Genomic DNA, 19,844 nt, shown 5'->3' on the forward strand with positions numbered 1-19,844 from the left:
CCCACCCCTTCAAAACCCTCAGATTTTTTTTCAGAGTCCATAGTCTCTCATGGTTCACCTCCCCTTCCAATTTCCCTCAACAGACACTTCTCCAATGAAGACATACAAATGGCTATCAGACACAAGCAAAAATGTTCATCATCACTAGCCATCAGGGAGATTCAAATTAAAAGCACATTGAGAGGGGGTCCCTGGGTGGCTCAGTGGGTTAGGCCTCTGCCTTCACTCGGGTCATGATCTCAGGGTCCTGGGATCAAGTCCCGCGTCGGGCTCTCTGCTCAGCAGGGAGCCTGCTTCCCCCTTCTCTCTATGCCTGTCTCTCTGCTTATCTATGATCTCTGTCTGTCAAATAAATAAAATATTAAAAAAAAAAAGCACATTGAGATATCACCTTACACCAGTTAGAATGGCCAAAATTAGCAAGACAGTAAATAACATGTGTTGGAGAGGATGTGGAGAAAGGGGAACCCTCTTACACTGTTGGTGGGAATGCAAGTTAGTGCAGCCACTTTGGAGAACAGTGTGGAGATTCCTCAAGAAATTAAAAATAGAGCTTCCCTATGACCCTACAATTGCACTACTGGGTGTTTACCCCAAAGATACAGATGTTGTGAAAAGAATGTTTATAGCAGCAATGGCCACGGTCGCCAAAATGTGGAAAGAATCAAGATGCCCTTCAACGGACGAATGGAGAAGGAAGATGTGGTCCATATACACTATGGAGTATTATGCCTCCATCAGAAAGGATGAATACCCAACTTTTGTAGCAACATGGACGAGACTGGAAGAGATTATGCTGAATGAAGATGATATTTAAAGTGGTGGCTTCAGCCCTTTGGGGGAGTTGCTCAGTTTCCCTGAGTCTACCCATTACATTGAGGAGGTATACATGTTATTAAGCTTTTGTTTTTCTCCTGTTAATGTGTTTCATGTCAATTTAATTTTTAGGTCAGCCAGAACAGAGGAAAAAATTTCCTTCCTAACTTCTGAGGGAACCAGGCTACTGGCCTGACTACCCAGAAGCAGATGGTCAAGGAGAGTGTTGAGCTTCTGGGGAAGCCCCATCTGCAATTACAGGCTGGCCATGGGAGTTTTTCACTTAGGATTCCTAAATTTATTAAACCACTTTCTTGGAAAAGTTCAGAGGGGGAATTTTCTTTTAAAACAAGAAAGGAGGGCGCCTGGGTGGCTCAGTGGGTTAAGCCGCTGCCTTCGGCTCAGGTCATGATCTTGGGGTCCTGGGATGGAGCCCCACATCGGGCTCTCTGCTCAGTGGGGAGCCTGCTTCCCTCTCTCTCTCTCTCTGCCTACTTGTGATCTCAACCTGTCAAATAAATAAATAAATAAAATCTTTAAAAAAAAAATAAAGCAAGAAAAGATTCAAACAAGTCAAGTCAACCCAATGACCAATAGAAATTATCAACAAAACATATATCTGATAAAAAGATTTAATCTGGAACATATAAAGAGCTTTCAAAACTCAGTAAGAAAACACCCAATAACAGTATGGCCAAAATATTTGAACATACATTTCAAAATATTTGAACATATTTCAAATATGATCAAAATATTTGAACATACCAGAGAAAATATACAGATGGCAAATACACACATAAAAACATGCTCAATATCATAATCATTAGGAAATGTAAATCAGACCACAATGCAGCACTTTTACACTTTTGCTAAAAAACAGGTCAATCAAGTAATTTGAAGAGTTAAATTGGCTTTATAAGCGATTCATGAATTGGGCAGCATCCCATCTAGTAAGTAGAAAAACTCTCTGAGCAGCGTAGGAAATGGAAGGTTTTTGTAGGAGGGTGGGGCAGGAATGTTATTAGCAAAAGAAAAGAAAGAATTGTTCCAGGCAAGGTCACTTTCCCTTAGAGGGACAACGACAGGGGATCTTACTAGGTGGATTACCTCTTCTTTTTGAAAACGGAGAGGACCCATGAGATCACCGATGTTGATGAGAAAATTCCTGACTCACCAGTTAAGACTTATATTTCTGGAGGAGATTGAAACTGCAGTTAGTTGGGTCTTAAGTCCCCACTTGGTGACTTAGCCTAAAAAAAGCCATTGTGGGTCTGTGGTTTCCTCATTTACACCTATTAGAATGGCTAACATTGAATACAACAGAAAAACTGAAGATACCAAATGCTGGTGAGGAACGCAGGGCTTGCTGCACGCACCGCTGATGGGAATCCAAAGTGGTTCAGCCTCTTTGAAGTACAACATGGTAGTTTCTCATAAAGGTTACCAAAGCCTCATTATACAACCTAGCAGTCCCACTCCTAGACATTAACCCAAGTAAAATAAAACCTAAGATCTCTAGAAACTTGCATGCAACAGCAGCGTTACTCAGAATCACTCCTCAAACCCTGGAAATAACTCACATGATTTTCAAGGGCTGAACAGCTAGACAAACTGTGACGCATCCTTACAAGTCTGACGGATAATAGAAAGGAATGGACTACAGATCTATGCAACAACGCAGATGAATCTCAAATGGTCACACTAAGGGAAAAAAGCCAAACTTAAAGGCTACCTTTTATGACCTTCAACACAAGGCAAAATAGCAGGGACAGAAAATAATCAGCAGTGGTCAGGAGCGAGGGGCAGGGGAAGGATTGACCTTCAAGGGGCAGGAGGGAATTTTTCTGTTCTTTTGTCTCTTGTGGTTGTGGCAACATGACTGTATGCGTGTCTCACAATCTGAATAGCTGTACACCAAAAAGGGTGCATTTTACTGTATGTAAATTATTTCTCAGTGGGAGAAAAAAAAAGAAGTTAAAAAATGAAGAAATGAACTTGGGGACAGGAACCATGGATTTTTGGTATTATCCTTTTATTTGATGGCCAGTTCCAGTTTGGTCACTCATTTGTTTCTTCATTTCTTTAACAAGTATATGTTGAGCACCTACTGTATGCTAGGCATTGAGGGTTCAACGTGGAGCAAAGCAGATCCACGCTTGTCCTCATGGGGCTCCTTGAAATGAGATAAAACCAAATGCAAGCTGATTTCTTGCTTTTCCTTGAGTAATGCAGAGGCCACACTTGCCAAAGTCAGGAGCAGCATGGGAGGGTACAAGTTCTGCGGCTGCCCTTGTAGCTGTTCCCCAGGCTTGGAGCATTTCCAGGAAGACTTGACTACCAATGGGCAGAGAGACCACAGTGCCTAGGGAGGTGGAGAACACATTCTGACATGAGGAGGAGCTGTAAAGGAAGGGGGGCAGTGCCAGTCTAGGGCCACTGGATGCTCAAGGCAACATACATGAGTAATTCTAACATTTTGGTACTCTAAGGGCAAATACAAATTAAAAGATAAGAAATTTTATTTTCTCTGCTCAAAATGAGGGCGGAGGCCTTCTCCCCTCTCTTTTATTCAAGAAAACTTGTAAGTTCTTTCTGTCTTTGAAAGGCAAGGAAATCTTGGTAAAGGTTGAATCAGCAACCCAGGAATGTTTCCTCCAGGATCTGGAAGCTATCTCTTGGAAATGTAACCATCAATTAAGAAAGTGCCGGACCTCCCAGTCCCCCCACCTCCATCTTGGGGAATAGCTGTAGAAATCCAGCCAGAAACTGACTTCAGATCGCAAGCCTACTTCCAGCTAAAAAAAGGAAATGTTCTCTTTTACGAACAATCAGCAAATACGTTACCAGACGCTTTTAGGATGAATTAAGTGTGGCAAGTGGGACAGTCAAATCTTATTTGAGAACTAGTCACTGTCTTGAGAGAATGTATACAATGAGTTGTATCTGCTTGGTTATATAAAAAGGCAAGATTCCACTGAATCACTTGTGGCTTACTGCTCATTCTAGTTCAATGCTTATTGAATAATAAAGCTGTTTTCTTTTTATTCTACTTTTACGGAAAGATTTTTCTGGGATGGCCGGAGATTTTGTTTTTTATTATATTTCTCCAATGTTACCTCCATTCAATGTTTTCATTAATCCTTCAGGTAATTAACTCTAGGAAAAATAGGGCAGCAGATTTTCTTACCTGTGGAATACATAAAGTTCAAGAAACCCTTCCTCAGCCAATTAGGTGAAGCAGTGAAGTTAAGAAAGAAAATTTTTAACAAAGCATATATTTAAAATTAGGGGTGTCCACTGAATATAGGTCTAAGAGATCCAGGGCTGCACTAATCTGTTTCTCCCATTGTCCTCTGACAAAACCACTTTGTTTTTCAGGCTGGCCAACTACAGTACATTTTAGGGAATGTCTCCAAGTTATCCAAAGTCTTCTTTTCTGTGTGTCAGAAATCTGTGGTAACAGCCAATGGTCTGCCATTTTGTGCATGAAGAAAGTAGTTGTGTGTGCATGTGTGTGTGTTAGAGAGGGAGAGAGAGAAAATGAATTAGTTTTGACAAATTGTTATAACTTATAACTAACCCTTCTCATTCCCATTACCTTCAGGAAAAATTGGGGGAAAAAATTCAATCTAAAAGTCCCTCTCCTCAATGGCTTCTTCTTCTTCTTCTTCTTTTTTTTAAAGATTTTATTTATTTGACATAGAGAGAGATCACAAGTAGGCAAAGAGGCAGGCAGAGAGAGAGCGGGAAGCAGGCTCCCTCTGAGCAGAGAGCCCGATGCAGGGCTTGATCCCAGGACCCCGAGATCATGACCTGAGCCAAAGGCAGAGGCTTAACCCACTAAGCCACCTAGGTGCCCCTCCTCAATGGCTTCGTACCTTTCACACAGCCTATGGGTCAGCAGAAGGGAACCATAATTTCTTCGCATCATGGGGAAAACAAAATGGTCAAGGACATTTAGCCAGTGAGTAGGACTATTGCTGACTCCTCATCTGTATGAATTAAGATATTCCAGACTCTGGGTGCAATAGTTTGTGCAAACAGTCTGGACACTGCCCCATGGGTGGCTTAATTAGTTCCAATGTTGAGCAAAGCCAAAGGGTCAATGCCACAGGTGTGAGGGTTAGAAATCAATTTACCATTGCCGGGGATAGATCACTCCTTGACCTTCAAATGTCAAGGCCACTAGATGGAGAAGCTGAGCTGAGCAGAAGTGTTATCTCCCCATCACAAAAATTTCCTATGATTGTGTGAGGGAGCTGGGAAGAACAGGAATGGATAATACACACGTTTATTGCTGTGCAAACGACTCTGGACTCAATAATCTACCTCCACTTCACAAATGGAAGTAGAGCAGCACACATCTCCACAAAAAGAAGCCAAAATAACAAATCTTTGAATCAGACCATCCTTTTTATCTTTAGTGCTGACCCCAGTGCCTAATACATGAGAAACTATAGGAATTGAAGTGGAAATAGAAGCCTGGATCTTTGTAAACAGATGATGGTGAAATCAGTGGATGGTTGAGTTGAAATCTTTAAATTTACTTTCCTTTTGGCATTACTGCTGAGAATTGATGACCAACGTAAAGACTGTTTTGCTGTATCTCAAGATCATAGGCTAATATTAAAATAACTATTTCTTGAGAGCTTCCTATATAACCCATGCACCGTTTAAAAGTTTTAGATATGATTTCTCATTTTTTTATGCAAGAATTCTATGGGATAAATACTATTTCCTCTATTTTAGAGATGAGGACACCCAGGCTCATACAAGACAAGTGACTTCCTTAAGGACACGCCATAAGTAAGAGAGCTAGAATCTGAGTTTAAAAAGAATGTGGACCTTTTCTGTCTATTCACTGCCCTATTCAATAAATACTTGTGGAAAGATGAACTTAGCTTTGAACTCTGGTCTGTTATCACTCCAGCGTGTCTGGAAAGACTGAAACATACTTGCCTGTTTTAGAGTGCTTCCCAATTCTGTATCTTGTTTTGTTCTGTTTGTTTTCTGAGAGAGAGAGCGAGCACAGGAACAGGGAAGAGGAAGGGAGACAAGCAGACTCTCCACTGAGTAAGGAGCCCGATATGGGGCTTGATCCCAGGACCCTTGGATTATGACTTGAGCTAAAGGCAGACACTTGACTAAGCCAGCTCACGTTTTATGCAACACCTGGCTGACTTCAGCTGCTAAGGCAGGTTAGAGGCCTTTCAAATAAGTGATTCTTTGAGCTTCTTCAGTCTCAAAGAATTGGATGGGATAGGTATGGCTCTAGCTTACTCCTTTGTAGACTCCTGTGGCTAGTAAAGGGAACTGGGAGAGATGTTTATGTGAAAGGAAAATCCTCACGGATCATTTTATGGTAGGAAAAAAAAAAACTGCTTTATTTAAGAGTTCTTGTACAGTCATGAAACTAATAGCTTAGTTAAGATTTCCCTATTCCGCTTCCTTCCCGGAGGTCTTACGGAGAGGGTGAAGACTTCATGGCGTGATATTATTGAGATGCCTCATTGAGGGTAATTTTCCAACTGCTTACTTACTTACTATTACTCTGTGGTGCAGAGTATGAGCTGATTAGGAGTGCTGGCTAATATCAAGGAGTCAGTTATGTGTCTGAAACTGTGGCTATTCATTGCTGTTACTCTCCACTAATATGTATTTGTTTTGAAACAGGAGGTAGCAGCAGAGTTTCAGTACCTCCTTAAGTGAACTTTTGGGATGGGATTTTGCTTTCTGGAGAGGGGTTTTTGTATATAGCTCTGCTGACTTTCCAGGAACCATAACAACACAGGGAGTTATTTTTAATGGTAAGAGCACTCTTTGGCAACAAAATGGAGATTTGTTCAGCTCACTGAGAGGGCTCTTACGAATCTAATGGGAGGTGAAGGATATAGCACTCCTTGTCACTGTTTGAGCATGAATGACCCTTGGGAAGAATGTTCCTTCATTTGCAGTGTTTCTGGTTTCTCATGAGTAAAACTAATGTAGAACCTAGATGATTAAGTTAAGCATTTAGGGCAACAATACAAACTGGGTTTAAGCACCATAAAAGCTAAAAGCTATATTAAAAAGAAATCAGAATCAAAGGACCAAGGAAACCTTTTAGCTAAAAATTTTAAAAGCAGATGCTCTGGGCTCTCTAAGCAAATAAGTGGGTTTCCTCTGAGGAGTCAAATGGAAGTGAGCTCTAAGCATTCTCCTCAGGTAAATGTCCATGTATTGCATTCTTTCAGATGAGAGAACACAACCACTCAGCTCCTGCTGATGGGGGTGTATGGGTATATACCATGCCTGGTGCTGGGGTTACTTATTATCTCAGTACCTTGTTCAGGGTTCTTTCCCCACTTGAAAATGATTATACTCCAGAAGACAGACCTGGTAAGACACTGATCATGGTCAGTATTTGTGGAGTCTATCCTCTTCTCCGATGCTTTAGATTTCCAAAATAAAGCCTAGGGGACTTTATTTCACAAGTTATATTGAATGTGCTCAGAGGATTTGAGTCCCAATGTCATTTCATCTAGATGTGACTTTGGGTACTTTATCTGAATTCCCTAAGTCTCACTATTTCCTCTGTAAAATGAGGCTGTGATAGCACCCACTTCCTAAAGTTCCTGTGATGATTGCCTGGGCTAATGAGGGCAAAACACTCAGAAGAGAGTCCCGTGCCTACCCGACTCGCTGTCAATGACAAGCTATTGGTGGAGAGGCCTTTCCCCACCTGGTGTCTTGTTTGGGATTGAGGGCTTTACTCTCCCTCTTGTCCACCTCATTTATTCTGCCAAGGTGGAGTGGCTTATCAGGTTGATGAATTTGGAAGCAGAATCTGGACAGTCTTTGTTCAGCCTTTTGTTCCGGATTTCTTGAGTGAATTTGATTTTACAAATCTTGCATTGTCTGTTGTTCTCAGCTATGCAGTAAGCTTAGTGATAAACGCCTACAATGGTCAATACATTGGATGATCAGTACATCCAGTTCTGTGGGTCAGAAGGCAACCATGTTCTTTACGTCAGTTCAGTCACTAATAAAGGCGTGTGCATGAGTGTGTGTGTGTGTTGGGGGTGGGGTTTAATCTCTAACTGCCTCAAACATTCATTTTAATTTTCATTTGGTTCGGCCCTCAGGAGAAAAAGGGTACTCATTAATGGGGTTCCCTCAAACACTAAAATAGCTGCTAGTCAATTATCATTAGAATAAAAAACCAGTTGGGTTCAGTTTTGGAGAGAGGTGATAGTAGTTTTTTTTTTTTAAGATCTTATTTATTTATTTGACAGAGAGAGATCACAAGTAGACAGAGAGGCAGGCAGAGGTGGGGGAGGGAAGCAAGCTCCCTGCTGAGCAGGGAGCCCAATGTGGGCCTTGATCCCAGGACCCTGAGATCATGACCTGAGCCGAAGAACGCAGCGGCTTAACTCACTGAGCCACCCAGGTGCCCGAGGTGATAGTAGTTTGATTTGACTTTCCCAATATAAACAAACCAAATTGTCTTCTCTGCAAGGACCTTTTGTGAATGGAAGCTCTAAACCTGGCTTCTGAAAATATGCTTACAACAGTTACAGAGGATAAGATTTAGTATTCAGATTTCTAATCTCCAGATGGAAGTGTGTACCTGAAGAAAGATATTTAAATTTTTATTAATTATTCAGATATTTATTTAGGACTTACCATACTGGAGAGATGTATGGTATAATAGCTAGTCCCAGGCTTGTTTCCGAATCTCTGCTCTGCCTATTACCAGTGGTGAGATATTTGGCAAATTACTCACACTCCTTGAGTTTACACATTTGTAAATTGGAAATAATAGTACCTGCCTTATATGGTTGTTGTGAAGATTAAATAAGTCTGTAAGTACATAGCATTTGTCAGACACCTAGCATGTAGAAAGCATGCAGTAACTCTTAACTGGTTCTGACTGTTTGTTTGTTTGTTTTTAAGATTTATCTATTTATTTGAGAGAGAGAGGAAAAGAGAGAGAGAGCAGGGGGAGGGGCAGAGGGAGAGAGAGAGGAGAGAGAAAAATCGCAAGCAGGCTCCCTGCTGAGCACTGAGCCCAGTGTGGGTCTCAATCCCATAACCATGAGATCATGACCTGAGCTGAAGTCAAGAGTTGGATGCTTGGAGCACCTGGGTGGCTCAGTGGGTGAAGCTACTGCCCTGCTCAGTGGGGAGTTTGCCTCTCCCTCCTCCTCCCCCCGCCATGCTCTCTTTCTCTCTCTGAGTGCTCTGTCTCTTAATAAATAAATAAAATCTTAAAAAAAAAAAAAAAGAGTTGGATGTTTAACCAACTGAGCCACCCAGGTGCGCCCCTGGTTAAGACCATTTTAAAAAATGATGTGCCAGGGTCACATGTGGGGCTAAGCAGCTGACCTTTGATTTTAGCTCAGGTCATCATCTCAGGGGTGTGAAATCAAGCACCATGTTGGGCTTCATGCTGAGTGTGGAACCTGCTTGGGATTCTCTCTCTCTCCCCCTGCCTCAGCTCACTCACTCTTTCTTTCTCTCTCTCCCTATAAAGAAAAATGATGTGCCAGGCATTGGGCTTATTGTTGTAATGGGATAATGACTAAAATGGACACTGAGATACATTGTTTAAGTGTCAGTTAGTTTCCATTCTGTACAATTTTATTCACTGAGTGCTTCCAAGATGCATGAAGTACAATGAAGGACAAAAGTCAATACTTGGTTTAAGATCCACATTTAAACTACATTTTAATACATTTTCATGAAGTGAATCAAACCATTTTTGCTCTAAGAGCAGTATGCAAACTATCCTACGTGGCCTAAGCTTATTTTCTGGCTCTAAAATGAAAACTTACTCTTTGATTTTCTGAGATGTTTTAGATATTTAACATAAAAGATATTTTTGATCAAGAAAATGTTCCAAAAAATATATTTTAGATGTAATGGTTGCAATGTCCAAACGTCTTTCCTTGTGGCACCAGGATCAACCATATGGGGTCCGTCTTGAGATCGTTCCCTTTGGATGCAGGGAAATGTGTTTCAGAAACAGGAGGTGTCCCCTGACAGCAGATCCTATATGGGTGTCAGTCTTCAGAACAGTGTTGTCAACCATTCCTAACAGAAGTAGGGAGGGGGAAAAAAAAAAACCAAATGCAAAAGAGCTTTGGAATCTTTCAACATTGACTTACAAGCTCGAACAGGATGCACTAGAGGGTCAGTTTAATTCCCACAGGAAATACCTCCTGGTCATTATTGCTGAGGACAAGGAAGGACGTCGAGTGGGTAAGTATGAGTTAGTCATTTTTCCCAAAGTAGTGGTGGCGTGATTTAAACTGGAGGTCAGAGTTTGAGAGCCCCTGGGGCCTGCTAAATGGGACAGGCGTAGTTTAGAGGAGAAGTATGTTCCACCGTGGGAAACACCAATGAGGTCTCAGCTCTGGTAGCTACCTCTCCTTTTCAATGCACAGGGATTGCTGAGTATAAGGAAGGGAAGAAAGGAACAGACAAGTTTCATTATTCTATTTGAATAATGCTTAAGAGTTTTACAATCATTTTTTTTTTTTTATTACAAGAGCAATAAAACCATATGATAAGAGGTGAACACATCTGTCCCTACTCTTACTTTTCTAATATCTGGTTGAATCATTTGGGTTTATCTTTTCTGGCCCCTCTCTCTCTCTTTTTTAAAAGATTTCATTTATTTATTTGAGAGAGAGGGAGAGAGCACAAGCAGGGGGGCCAGAGGAAGAGGGAGAAGCAGACTCCCTGCTGAACAGAGAGACTGGTGTGGGGCTTGATCTGATCCCAGGACTGAGCAAAAGGCAGATGCTTAACTGACTGAACCACCCAGGCGCCCAGACCTCTTTTCATGTTAAGAAAGTTGTATGTATGGGTTTGCATTCATTTTTATATTTTACATTGGACTGTACAACCAATCTTTTTAATGGTTGTGGATTTCCTCAAAAGGATGGTCTATAGTGAAATTATATACTTTCTTACTATTGGACACTTGGACTCTTTTTTTTTTTGCTCCCTTTTTTATTATTAACATTAAATGTATTATTTGTTTTAGGGGTACAGGTCTGTGATTCATCAGTCTTACACAATTCACAGCACTCACCATAGCACATACCTGGACTCTTTTTAATGTTTTGCCATTAGAAATGGTGGTGCACTGGACAGTTTGTGCATATGTCTACTTTATTACTTTGGATTACTCTTTTTGGGTTGATTCTTGGAAGCAAATTCATAAAGTCAAAGTATATGAACATTTTTATAACTTTTACTTTCCTTTTACTCAACTACCAGCAAAATATAAGAAAACAAGTATCAGCTATTTCAAAGGAAACAGATCTTACCATGGAATAAATATTGTTAATTTTAAAAAGTCAGTGTTAATACTTCATTGTTGTCTAACTTGGTGCTTCTTATTTTCTCCCTTTTCTGGGTATTGTCTTTCTCCTGAACTGGCTGTTTTTTAAATTTGCCTATTGGAATCATAGTGTTTTCCTTATCAGTTTGTATACATCTTTATTCCCACATGAAGATATTGATTGTATTACAAGTAATTCCTAAAAATACTTTTTCATTGTGTATGGTTACCCTTTGGCTCTATTTTTAAATTTGGTCTTTATCATAGGAAGTAGCCTGCAAGAGTTAACATTTTCTAAATGGAGACACAAAGATTTATCAGGAGGCCATTTTTAAACCCAGAGATATGCTTTAGGTAACACAGTCATATAAAGTGTGCACTTCCCCTCCCACACTCACTTCTCCATTGACGCTACATTTTGAGCAACCGAAGGTAGCCTGGTCTACTCATTGTTTCCCAAAAGTCTTGGTCTCTTGTGTCCCCTACTCCAAACATCCTCTTCCCTTCTCCACCAAGACTTTGTTTATGTTCACCAGCAGTTGTTTCTGTTTTGAATTCCTTTAGTTTTAGTTGGCATGATCCACAGTATGTCTCAAATGGCTATTGGACTGCCTCCTGATCTGTTTTGCCTCCTTAACTAGAACAGAAGCTCTTGAGAATTGAAGTCATCACTTATCACCTGTTTATATCTTTGTTACTTGTTTATATCTTCCACGGTGCAGGGCAGCCTAAAAAATGAGTATGCTGGGGCACCTGGATGGCTCAGTGGGTTAAAGCCTCTGCCTTTGGCTCGGGTCATGATCCCAGAGTCCTGGGATCGGGCCCCATATCTGGCTCTCTCCTCAGTGGGGAGCCTGCTTCCTCCTCTCTCTGCCTGCCTCTCTGCCTCCCTGTGATCTCTGTCTGTCAAATCAATGAATAAAATCTTTAAAAAAAAATGAGTATGCTGCACGTGGGATTAAGTAGCAGAATAAAGAGAGGAAGCCAGGAGTCTATTTCAGAAATCTCGATAAAGGAATCTTATTATAGAGTTAGTTTTCCAAATTAGAATTCAGAGATTAGTGTCATTAGAAGAATCAGTGGGTTAGTGGAAGTGATTATATAGCACATAATGGCTAGTGGAAAGGGGTATAATTCACACTGTCACACCAAAGGGGACCTGAAATTTTGGCTTCAACCTGAATCTCCAGGAACAGGTGTGATCCAGATCATGTTGAGGAAACTGAGGCAGCTTACCAGATTTTCACTGAGTCTCATTCTAGGTGACAGGATAGATGTCCATTTCCTCCTTAATACTATCAAGGAATCCTGTAGGCTGTTAAATCTGGAGGTTGAGATAGCAGATAGGAGTCAAATTCTAAGACTATTATAATGGGTTAGAGTTATAAAGCAGGGCTGTGTCAAATCTGGTCTATGGAGCAAGGGACTGAGGATGAGGACTTCTACAACAGCAGCACTGTTTTTATTCCCATCCTGGGGACCAAAACACTTTGTAAGGAGCTAATGGATGTGGCAACAGGCCTTTTTGCTATGTGAAGGTAAAGCTACAGTTCTGGGGTGCTGGTGCGAGGAGGGGTTGGGGGAGCATGAAGGGAGCTGGCCCGGAAACAGAGCCAAGATCTAACATCAAGAAGAAAAAGCATTTACTAAATAACACAATTTGACAGTTATTATATATTATATAGGCTCAGTAGTTGACGCTTCTACCATTTAATGGACCTTTACTTCCACACTAGTTTCTCTATCTTAACAGCCTCATGCCATCAGGTTTTCTTTCATTTTGAAAAAGCAGCACTTCAAGGAATATGTACAGGGAGAACATTAGGTTCCCTGCTCCCTCATTATTTAAAATACGCTATTAAGCTGACTCTTAAAAGCTTGGCAGCCTGCCCAGGCTAAGGAGAAAGATAGGCTACCCAGTGGCCCCTAGGAACCATCTAATATTTTATCTTAAATGTTCTCCTCATCTTCTTCATTTTTTATAAATTGTAATTTACTTTTGTTCCTTCCTAGTCTTCAACAGCAACTGTGTTTGGGAGAATTAGAGGAGGTACCTATATCTGTATTTAAAAAAAAAAAAAGTATCTGGAGAGCACAAGGAATTTGGAGAAGTAGTTTACAATGTGAGGAAGGAGTTAGCAGAAAATAATAGAAATTATGTGTATGGATTGCTTGTTATGTGCCAAACACTTGGCAGTGTACTTCCCATTTCTTTAATCTGCACGGCAGCACTATACAAGGGAAGTATGGTTCTTGTCTCTGTTTTGTGGATGCTTAAAGAGGTTAAGAAATCTGTCCAAGGTCACATGGCTAAGAAGTGATGGAACCAGGAAGGAAACAGGAGTCTCATGTCAGAGCAAATACTCTCAGCCTGTATGTTATTGGGTCAGTAGTTCCAGGCAACAAGGAACCACCAGGGAAGTTTAAGGAACAGCTTCCCCAGAAAGACTCCAAAATGTTTAGGGAAGAGGTGAACCTCTTGCTTTTATGCTGGATGGGAATTGGATATTAAAGAAAAGTGTTGGCCTCTTGAAGATGAGACAGACATGAGAGAATTGGCCTTCAACTTTCTCCCCAGAACCTGTAACCACCTTCTCTGCAACATACACTTGTTGAGAGATTCAGGGGAGAAGGAACACGTGTTCTCGGAATTTTATGCCTAGTGCTAATAGAGAAAATGGACTTGATGTGAAACATATTTTTAACAACTAAATACCCAATTTTCTGGATTGTGTAGAAGATATCTCTCAGATTCTGGGTATTCTAATCAACATCCCCTGGAGTAATATGATCAGCTTGGCACAAACTAAAATTACAAATAAATTCTCTACCTCGTCTGGATCTCCCCAGGATTCAGTCTACAAGCAAGCTGGTGTAGAGGTACTGAGGTACTTCCCATCCTATTTCTCTGTGCCCCACTTTCAATTCCAGGGCTCCGTAATGTTTCAGAACTTGGGATCTTGTTGCCAAGTTGGCCCAAGGTTTTGAAGATTCTAAGATTCTTAAGTGACCTGTCCAAGTTCACAGGGGACTATGAAATGAACCAATATTTGTGTTTTTTTTCTGGGTTAGCCTGGGGCAGATTAGATTAGTACAGTCATCACTGAGCTCCTGCTTTGTGACAGGCTTTGTGAATAGTTGAGCAAACTGCCTCCGTTTGGAAGATCTCAGATGCATAGTAGAGGTAGCAATGAAGGCTTCAGACAAGTCAAAACTTCAGCCCAGGGCAGAGAAGTGGGAGGGGCTCATGTACATGACAACCCTAGTGACTAGCTACTCAACTAGGTCCTCAACAGTGCATGGGGCTCATGTGATTCAAAATAAATGTTCTGGTATCTTCTGACCTTTGTTTTTCTTTGTCATTTATATGATATTTACCCAAAAATATAAATACAATTTCTACTTACCCTGGACTAAGACTGATAGTGTTCATATCGATATTTACAAAATGATTAGCAGGTAAATTCCTTCAGTTTAAGAGAAACACACTGATAATTTTTATACATTCCAGACTCTCTTTTCCGCAAAATAAAACTTTTAAAAAGACTGCTTTAAATTTACCTCAATATTTGTATCAAATTGAAGGTCTTCTTTACAGAGTTTGCTTGCTGGTTCAAGAAAGACTGTGTTAGTTCAAGCACTGGAATAAAGCACTGTTTCTATTAGTTCAACTCTCACATTAGACCAGGTTCAAGTCATTCACACTCAGGGCCTCTGATCTGAAATTGGTAGTAGTCTCAATTGGTGGGAAGAAGGGTCATATTTTTTTTTTAAAAGGCTTAAAAGTCTTTTATTGTAAAGAGTATGTAACAAATGTGCAGGAAGTTTGTAAAGAGAGAAATGATCTATTGTCCCATCATCCCCAAATACATTGATGTTAAGGTTTGTTGAGAATGAATGCAGGCTGTGGGTAATTGGAAGAGTCAGACAGTACCACAGTATTTCCATTATTACTGCTATATAAAATATGTTAATTTGAGGGAAGAGCTAAAAATTGTCTCATTGGAGGGCTTGAGTGGTTCAGTCAATTGAACGTCTGAATCTTTGTTTCAGCTCAGGTCATGATCTCAGGGTGGTAAGATTGAGCCTTGAGCTGGGCTCTGCTCTCCGTGGGGAGTCTGAGATTTTCTCTCTCCCACCTCTCCTGCTCCTCTCTCCACCCCACCCCACCCACTGTGCTCTCTCTAAAATAAATAAATAAAATCTTAAAAAATAAAAATTCCCCCATTAATAATTTTTCCCATAGTATTTTGATAATTATGCATGTTTATTCTTATAGATGAAGTATAGAATAATTTTTACTATAACATGGATATTGTCAATCTGGATTCCCCCATCAGATATCAAATATGGCAATTAAAATGCTTTTCCAATACTCTAGGTAGAATGTATTCAATAGTTTCCAAATACATATATGCCTATTTTATAAATACATAAAATTTTATAAATGGAAATTAATGTCTCAATTACTCACATGATACTGGAAGAGATGCTTTACGTGAAGGTACATACTTTCTAGTGTTCCATCTGAATTTTTTCAAATCAACCAAAGTTTGAACAATCATTACCTTTGTAAAATCTTCAGTGCCTTGTACCTGAAGTTTGACAGACTATAAGTTAATTTCTGAGTACATATCATATAATTAAATGTTTCTCTGGTAAACTCTCTCAGGACCTCTCTAAATATCCGGGATAAAAAGTAAACATGTCTCTATGAGATAGATATCTTAAAATACCGGACTATGTTGGTTTTTTCAAAGTCAGCATCCCATGTACTTTCATTGATTTTTAAATGCTCTGCTCATTTGTTTTACAAATGAGAAAAATCATTATGAGTTAATTATTAAAGATCTTTAAGCTATCACCCAGAGAGATTATCTATGTGGCAAAAGAAAGTTTAAAAAACAGTAGACTTCAAGAAATCCTTCAACCTGTGGTTGTTTTTGATATGTTTTGAATCACATTGGTACCCACATCTAGCGTAGCAGGGCTTTCTGCCTAGAAGGGTAGACTAGAGTTTTATAGGTTTTAGGTTGCCTTGAGGATCTCTTGCTTGGTCATCTACATTCCCGGTCAGCACCCACAGGAGAACTTTGTTATTATGTATTCAGGAATAGAGTGGTAGGCCGTACCATAGTTAATAGTAATGTCTCCCTTCCTCTCAGTGGGTCTATCACATTGGTACTGGTGGCATCTGTTCAGAAAATTTTTCTTATGTCTCTTTCTCATCTTTGGATTCCTCTTATCCCCACCTCATGTTTTTCTCCTGATCCAAACCTACTTCTAAAGTACTTCTATCATAGTTGTACATGTTTCATTAACATATATATGTTTCTTTTCACTTGGTTGAGAGCTTTTCTGAGTGTAAGTTGCAAATCTCATTAGTCTTGATCACTTTAGCATCTAGCATGGTTTCTGCCATATACTCATTGCTTTAAAAATATATGCCTAATTTAATTGACTTGAGGTCTTTCAATTTACTTTCTCTAGATACATTTTGTATGTCCCCTGATTTCTCCTGACAAGTGCCTTTCTTTCTCTATCCCGACACACACATGCACACACACACACAGTCTGCCTTCTTCCTTTCTGCATATGCACAACTTATCATTCTGATTGCCAGGAAAACTCAGCCCCTTAACATGGCAAGTCCTTCATCTTACATTCACTTTCAAAGTAGCTGAGCAAATACCACTGATACTCAGTTCAGCATGGGTCTGTCAGAACTTTCCTAGAGTACTGTTGATACAGTCCAGAGTAAGTGGTCTTTCTGCAATGTGTAAATGAACTTAACAGGCCCTCTCTTGCTATATACTAGAGCACCAAAATCTAACCACGGCCAAAATGTACAGCTCAGTCTGCTTCATTGACACTGATCAGGATATCTTGGTGTTTGGTCTACCAAGGGCCAAAGCAACCAGTGAACTGGGTGTGTGTGGTGTGTGTGTTTATGGAGTGATAGAGGAAACGGAGAGGATGGGAAGGTGGAAAAGTGACAATTTTTCTAATGTTCATACATTGTCTGGACATATGTCGTATTGACTGGAAGGCATGAATCAACATTTCCATACCTGACAGCATGTTATAGGAATTAAGGAAGGTGCCTTATAAGCTTTTCGTGATTGGCAATCTTCCACAGCTCCATGGATGAGGATGACGTAAGTCACAGTTTCATCATAGATATCAGTTTTGGTGTTCTTTGGAATATCTTTTACAGAAACATTACGGAGTTTTAACTGCATCTTGTAGTTCCAGTCCTACAAGGAAAACACGATTTCATAGTCTACTATATATGTTTAATACCAATTCCTAAATAGTTAATTGATAACAGCGTTTTAATACAGTTCCATTCAGACTGAAGGATGAGTTTATATATAAACACCTCTTACCTCATAAGATAAATGTTCCCTCATTTTTTTGGCAGCAATTGAAAGTCCAAGTTTTAGCCACATTTTATACTCGATGTGAGGACAGCATTGTTCAAAAGCTTCATACAAGTGTTTTATAGGAATAAAACACAACTGAAAAATGGAGGATATAAATGTAATATTTCATTCTGTATACCTATAGTTTAAGGATATAAGGTTTTCTTATTTACATATAACATTAAAGCTAAGAATTTAAATTATGTAAGATTCATGGTGTTCCCTGGACACCTAATAAAATGTGTGTAGTAGTAAATATTTGTGTATCTTTTCATAAATTAAATAGTAAAAGGTTACGTGCTCCAATGAAACATTACTATTCTTACAGTTTCTGAAAAAGTAGAAGGCAACATATTAAAAATCATGGGAACTTTCAAACTGAAGATATAAATATTTCTAAAAATGTATTATTTTAGGGGAGCAAACTTTTTAGATAACAATAAGATGTCAGTGCTAACAATGAGCAGACTATTGGCTATAAGGAATAAACTATTACAAATATACAAGATGTTGTGTATATTGAATTTTATTTCTCATGGGTAAGTATGTGTGAGTGCAATTGCTGGGTAATATGCTAATTGGGTACTTAACTTGATAAGAAAATTGCCAATCTGCTTTTGGAAGCATTGTAACATTTTACACTCTCATTAGTCATGATGGGGATTTTAGTTACTTCACGTCCTTGCCAATACATGTTAATTATTTTTGTTTTTAGCCAATGCAGTAGGTATGTGGTGATACTGCATCATGATTTTAATCTGCATTTTTCCGAGAGCTCATGATATCAAGCATCTTCTTCATGGGCTTCATGGGCATTTGTATATTCTTTTGTGAAATGTTTGTTCAAATCCTTTGCCTAATTTTTAATTTGATGTTTTGTCATCTTTTTGAGCTCTAAGAATTCTTTGTAGATTCCATTGTCAGGTAATTTTTCAGATAAAGGTATTATGAAAGCTCCCACCCCATGGTCTGTGGCTTGCTTTTTCCATGTTCTTTGCAGTGTCTTTTCAAAAAGAAGAAGATTTTAATTCTAGTTACATTTAATTTATCAATATTTCCTTTCTGACCCAGCTTAGAAATCTTTGCCTATCTCGAGATCTGTGTTCATAGCTCTAATTTTTATGTTTAGGTCTATCACCATTCCAAGTCAATTTTTGTGCATAATATAGGGGGCTGAGGCTCAGAGCTTCCACTCAGATACTTGGGATTTTCAGGATCACTTGTTGAGAATACCATTATCGTTAAAGATCAATTGATTGTGTATATGTGAATCTATTTCTGAATTCTCTTCCCTGTTCTACTGATCTATATTATCTTAAGCTAATACCATTTGGTGTTGGTTATAATAGATTTATAATAGGACTTCAAGTCAGACAATAAAGGTCATCTAACATTATTCTTTTTAAAATGTTAATTCCAGTGTAGTTGACTCATAGTGTTACATTAATTTCAGGTGTATGATATAGTGATTCAATAATTCCATATATTACTCCAGTGCTCATCAAGATAAGTGTACTCTTAATTCTCTACACCTTTTTCATCCATCCCCTGATCCCCCCTTCCCTCTGGTATCCATCTGTTTATTCTCTATAGTTAAGAGTTTGTTTTTGGTTTGTCTCTTTTTTCCTTTGTTCATTTGTTTTGCTTCTTAAATTCTACATTTAAGTGAAATCATATGGTATTTGTCTTTCTCTGACTTATTTTGCTTAGCATTATACTCTCTAGATCCATCCATGTTGTTGCAAATGGCAAGATTTCATTCTTTTTTATGGCCAAATAAGATTCCATTGTATATATATATATACGCACAATATTTTCTTTATCTATCCGTCTATCGACGGACACTTAGGCTGCTTCCGTAATTTGGTTATTTTAAATAATGATGCCATAAACATAGAGATACATATATCCCTTCAAATTCTTTGAGTGAATACCCACTAGTGGGATTACTGGATCTTAGGGGAGTTCTATTAATTTTTTGAAGAACCTCCATTCTGTCTTCTGTAGTGACTGCACCAGTTTACATTCCTATCAATAGTGCATGATCGTCCCTTTTCCTTCACATCCTTGCCAACAATTGTTTATTGAGTTTTTTATTTTAGCCATTCTGATGGGTGTGAGGTGACATCTTATTGTGGTTTTGATTCGTGTTTCTCTGATGATAAGTGACGATGAGCATCTTTTCATGTGTCTGCTGGCCATTTGTAAGTCTTTGGAGAAATGTGTTTATGTCTTCTGTCCATTTTTTAAATTAACATTAAAACATATTA

The 19,844-nt window shown here is 39.2% G+C and overlaps 1 protein-coding gene across 4 annotated transcripts in view; it reads right to left on the reverse strand.

The window, feature by feature from the left end:
- Positions 1-9,364: 9,364 nt before the first annotated feature.
- Positions 9,365-19,844, reverse strand: part of SLC9C1 (solute carrier family 9 member C1) — a 91,723-nt gene continuing 81,243 nt past the window's right edge. For 3 of the 4 annotated variants that reach the window (XM_045088366.1, XM_045088365.1, XM_013060917.2), the window contains 6 exons: positions 17,539-17,670; positions 17,221-17,406; positions 15,624-15,744; positions 14,711-14,789; positions 12,386-12,473; positions 9,365-9,891 (listed from right to left, as the gene is read on the reverse strand). In XM_045088366.1, the coding sequence (XP_044944301.1) occupies positions 9,868-9,891; positions 12,386-12,473; positions 14,711-14,789; positions 15,624-15,744; positions 17,221-17,406; positions 17,539-17,670 (630 nt within the window). In that variant the 3' untranslated portion in view covers positions 9,365-9,867. Of the gene's footprint in view, positions 9,892-12,385; positions 12,474-14,710; positions 14,790-15,623; positions 15,745-17,220; positions 17,407-17,538; positions 17,671-19,844 lie in introns of those variants that run through there. The other variant, XM_045088367.1, reaches the window with a different exon arrangement.

This window comes from Mustela putorius, unplaced genomic scaffold (assembly GCF_011764305.1).
Source record: "Mustela putorius furo isolate JIRA1106 unplaced genomic scaffold, ASM1176430v1.1 tig00003834_pilon_pilon_pilon, whole genome shotgun sequence".
Taxonomy (NCBI): Eukaryota; Metazoa; Chordata; class Mammalia; order Carnivora; family Mustelidae; genus Mustela; species Mustela putorius.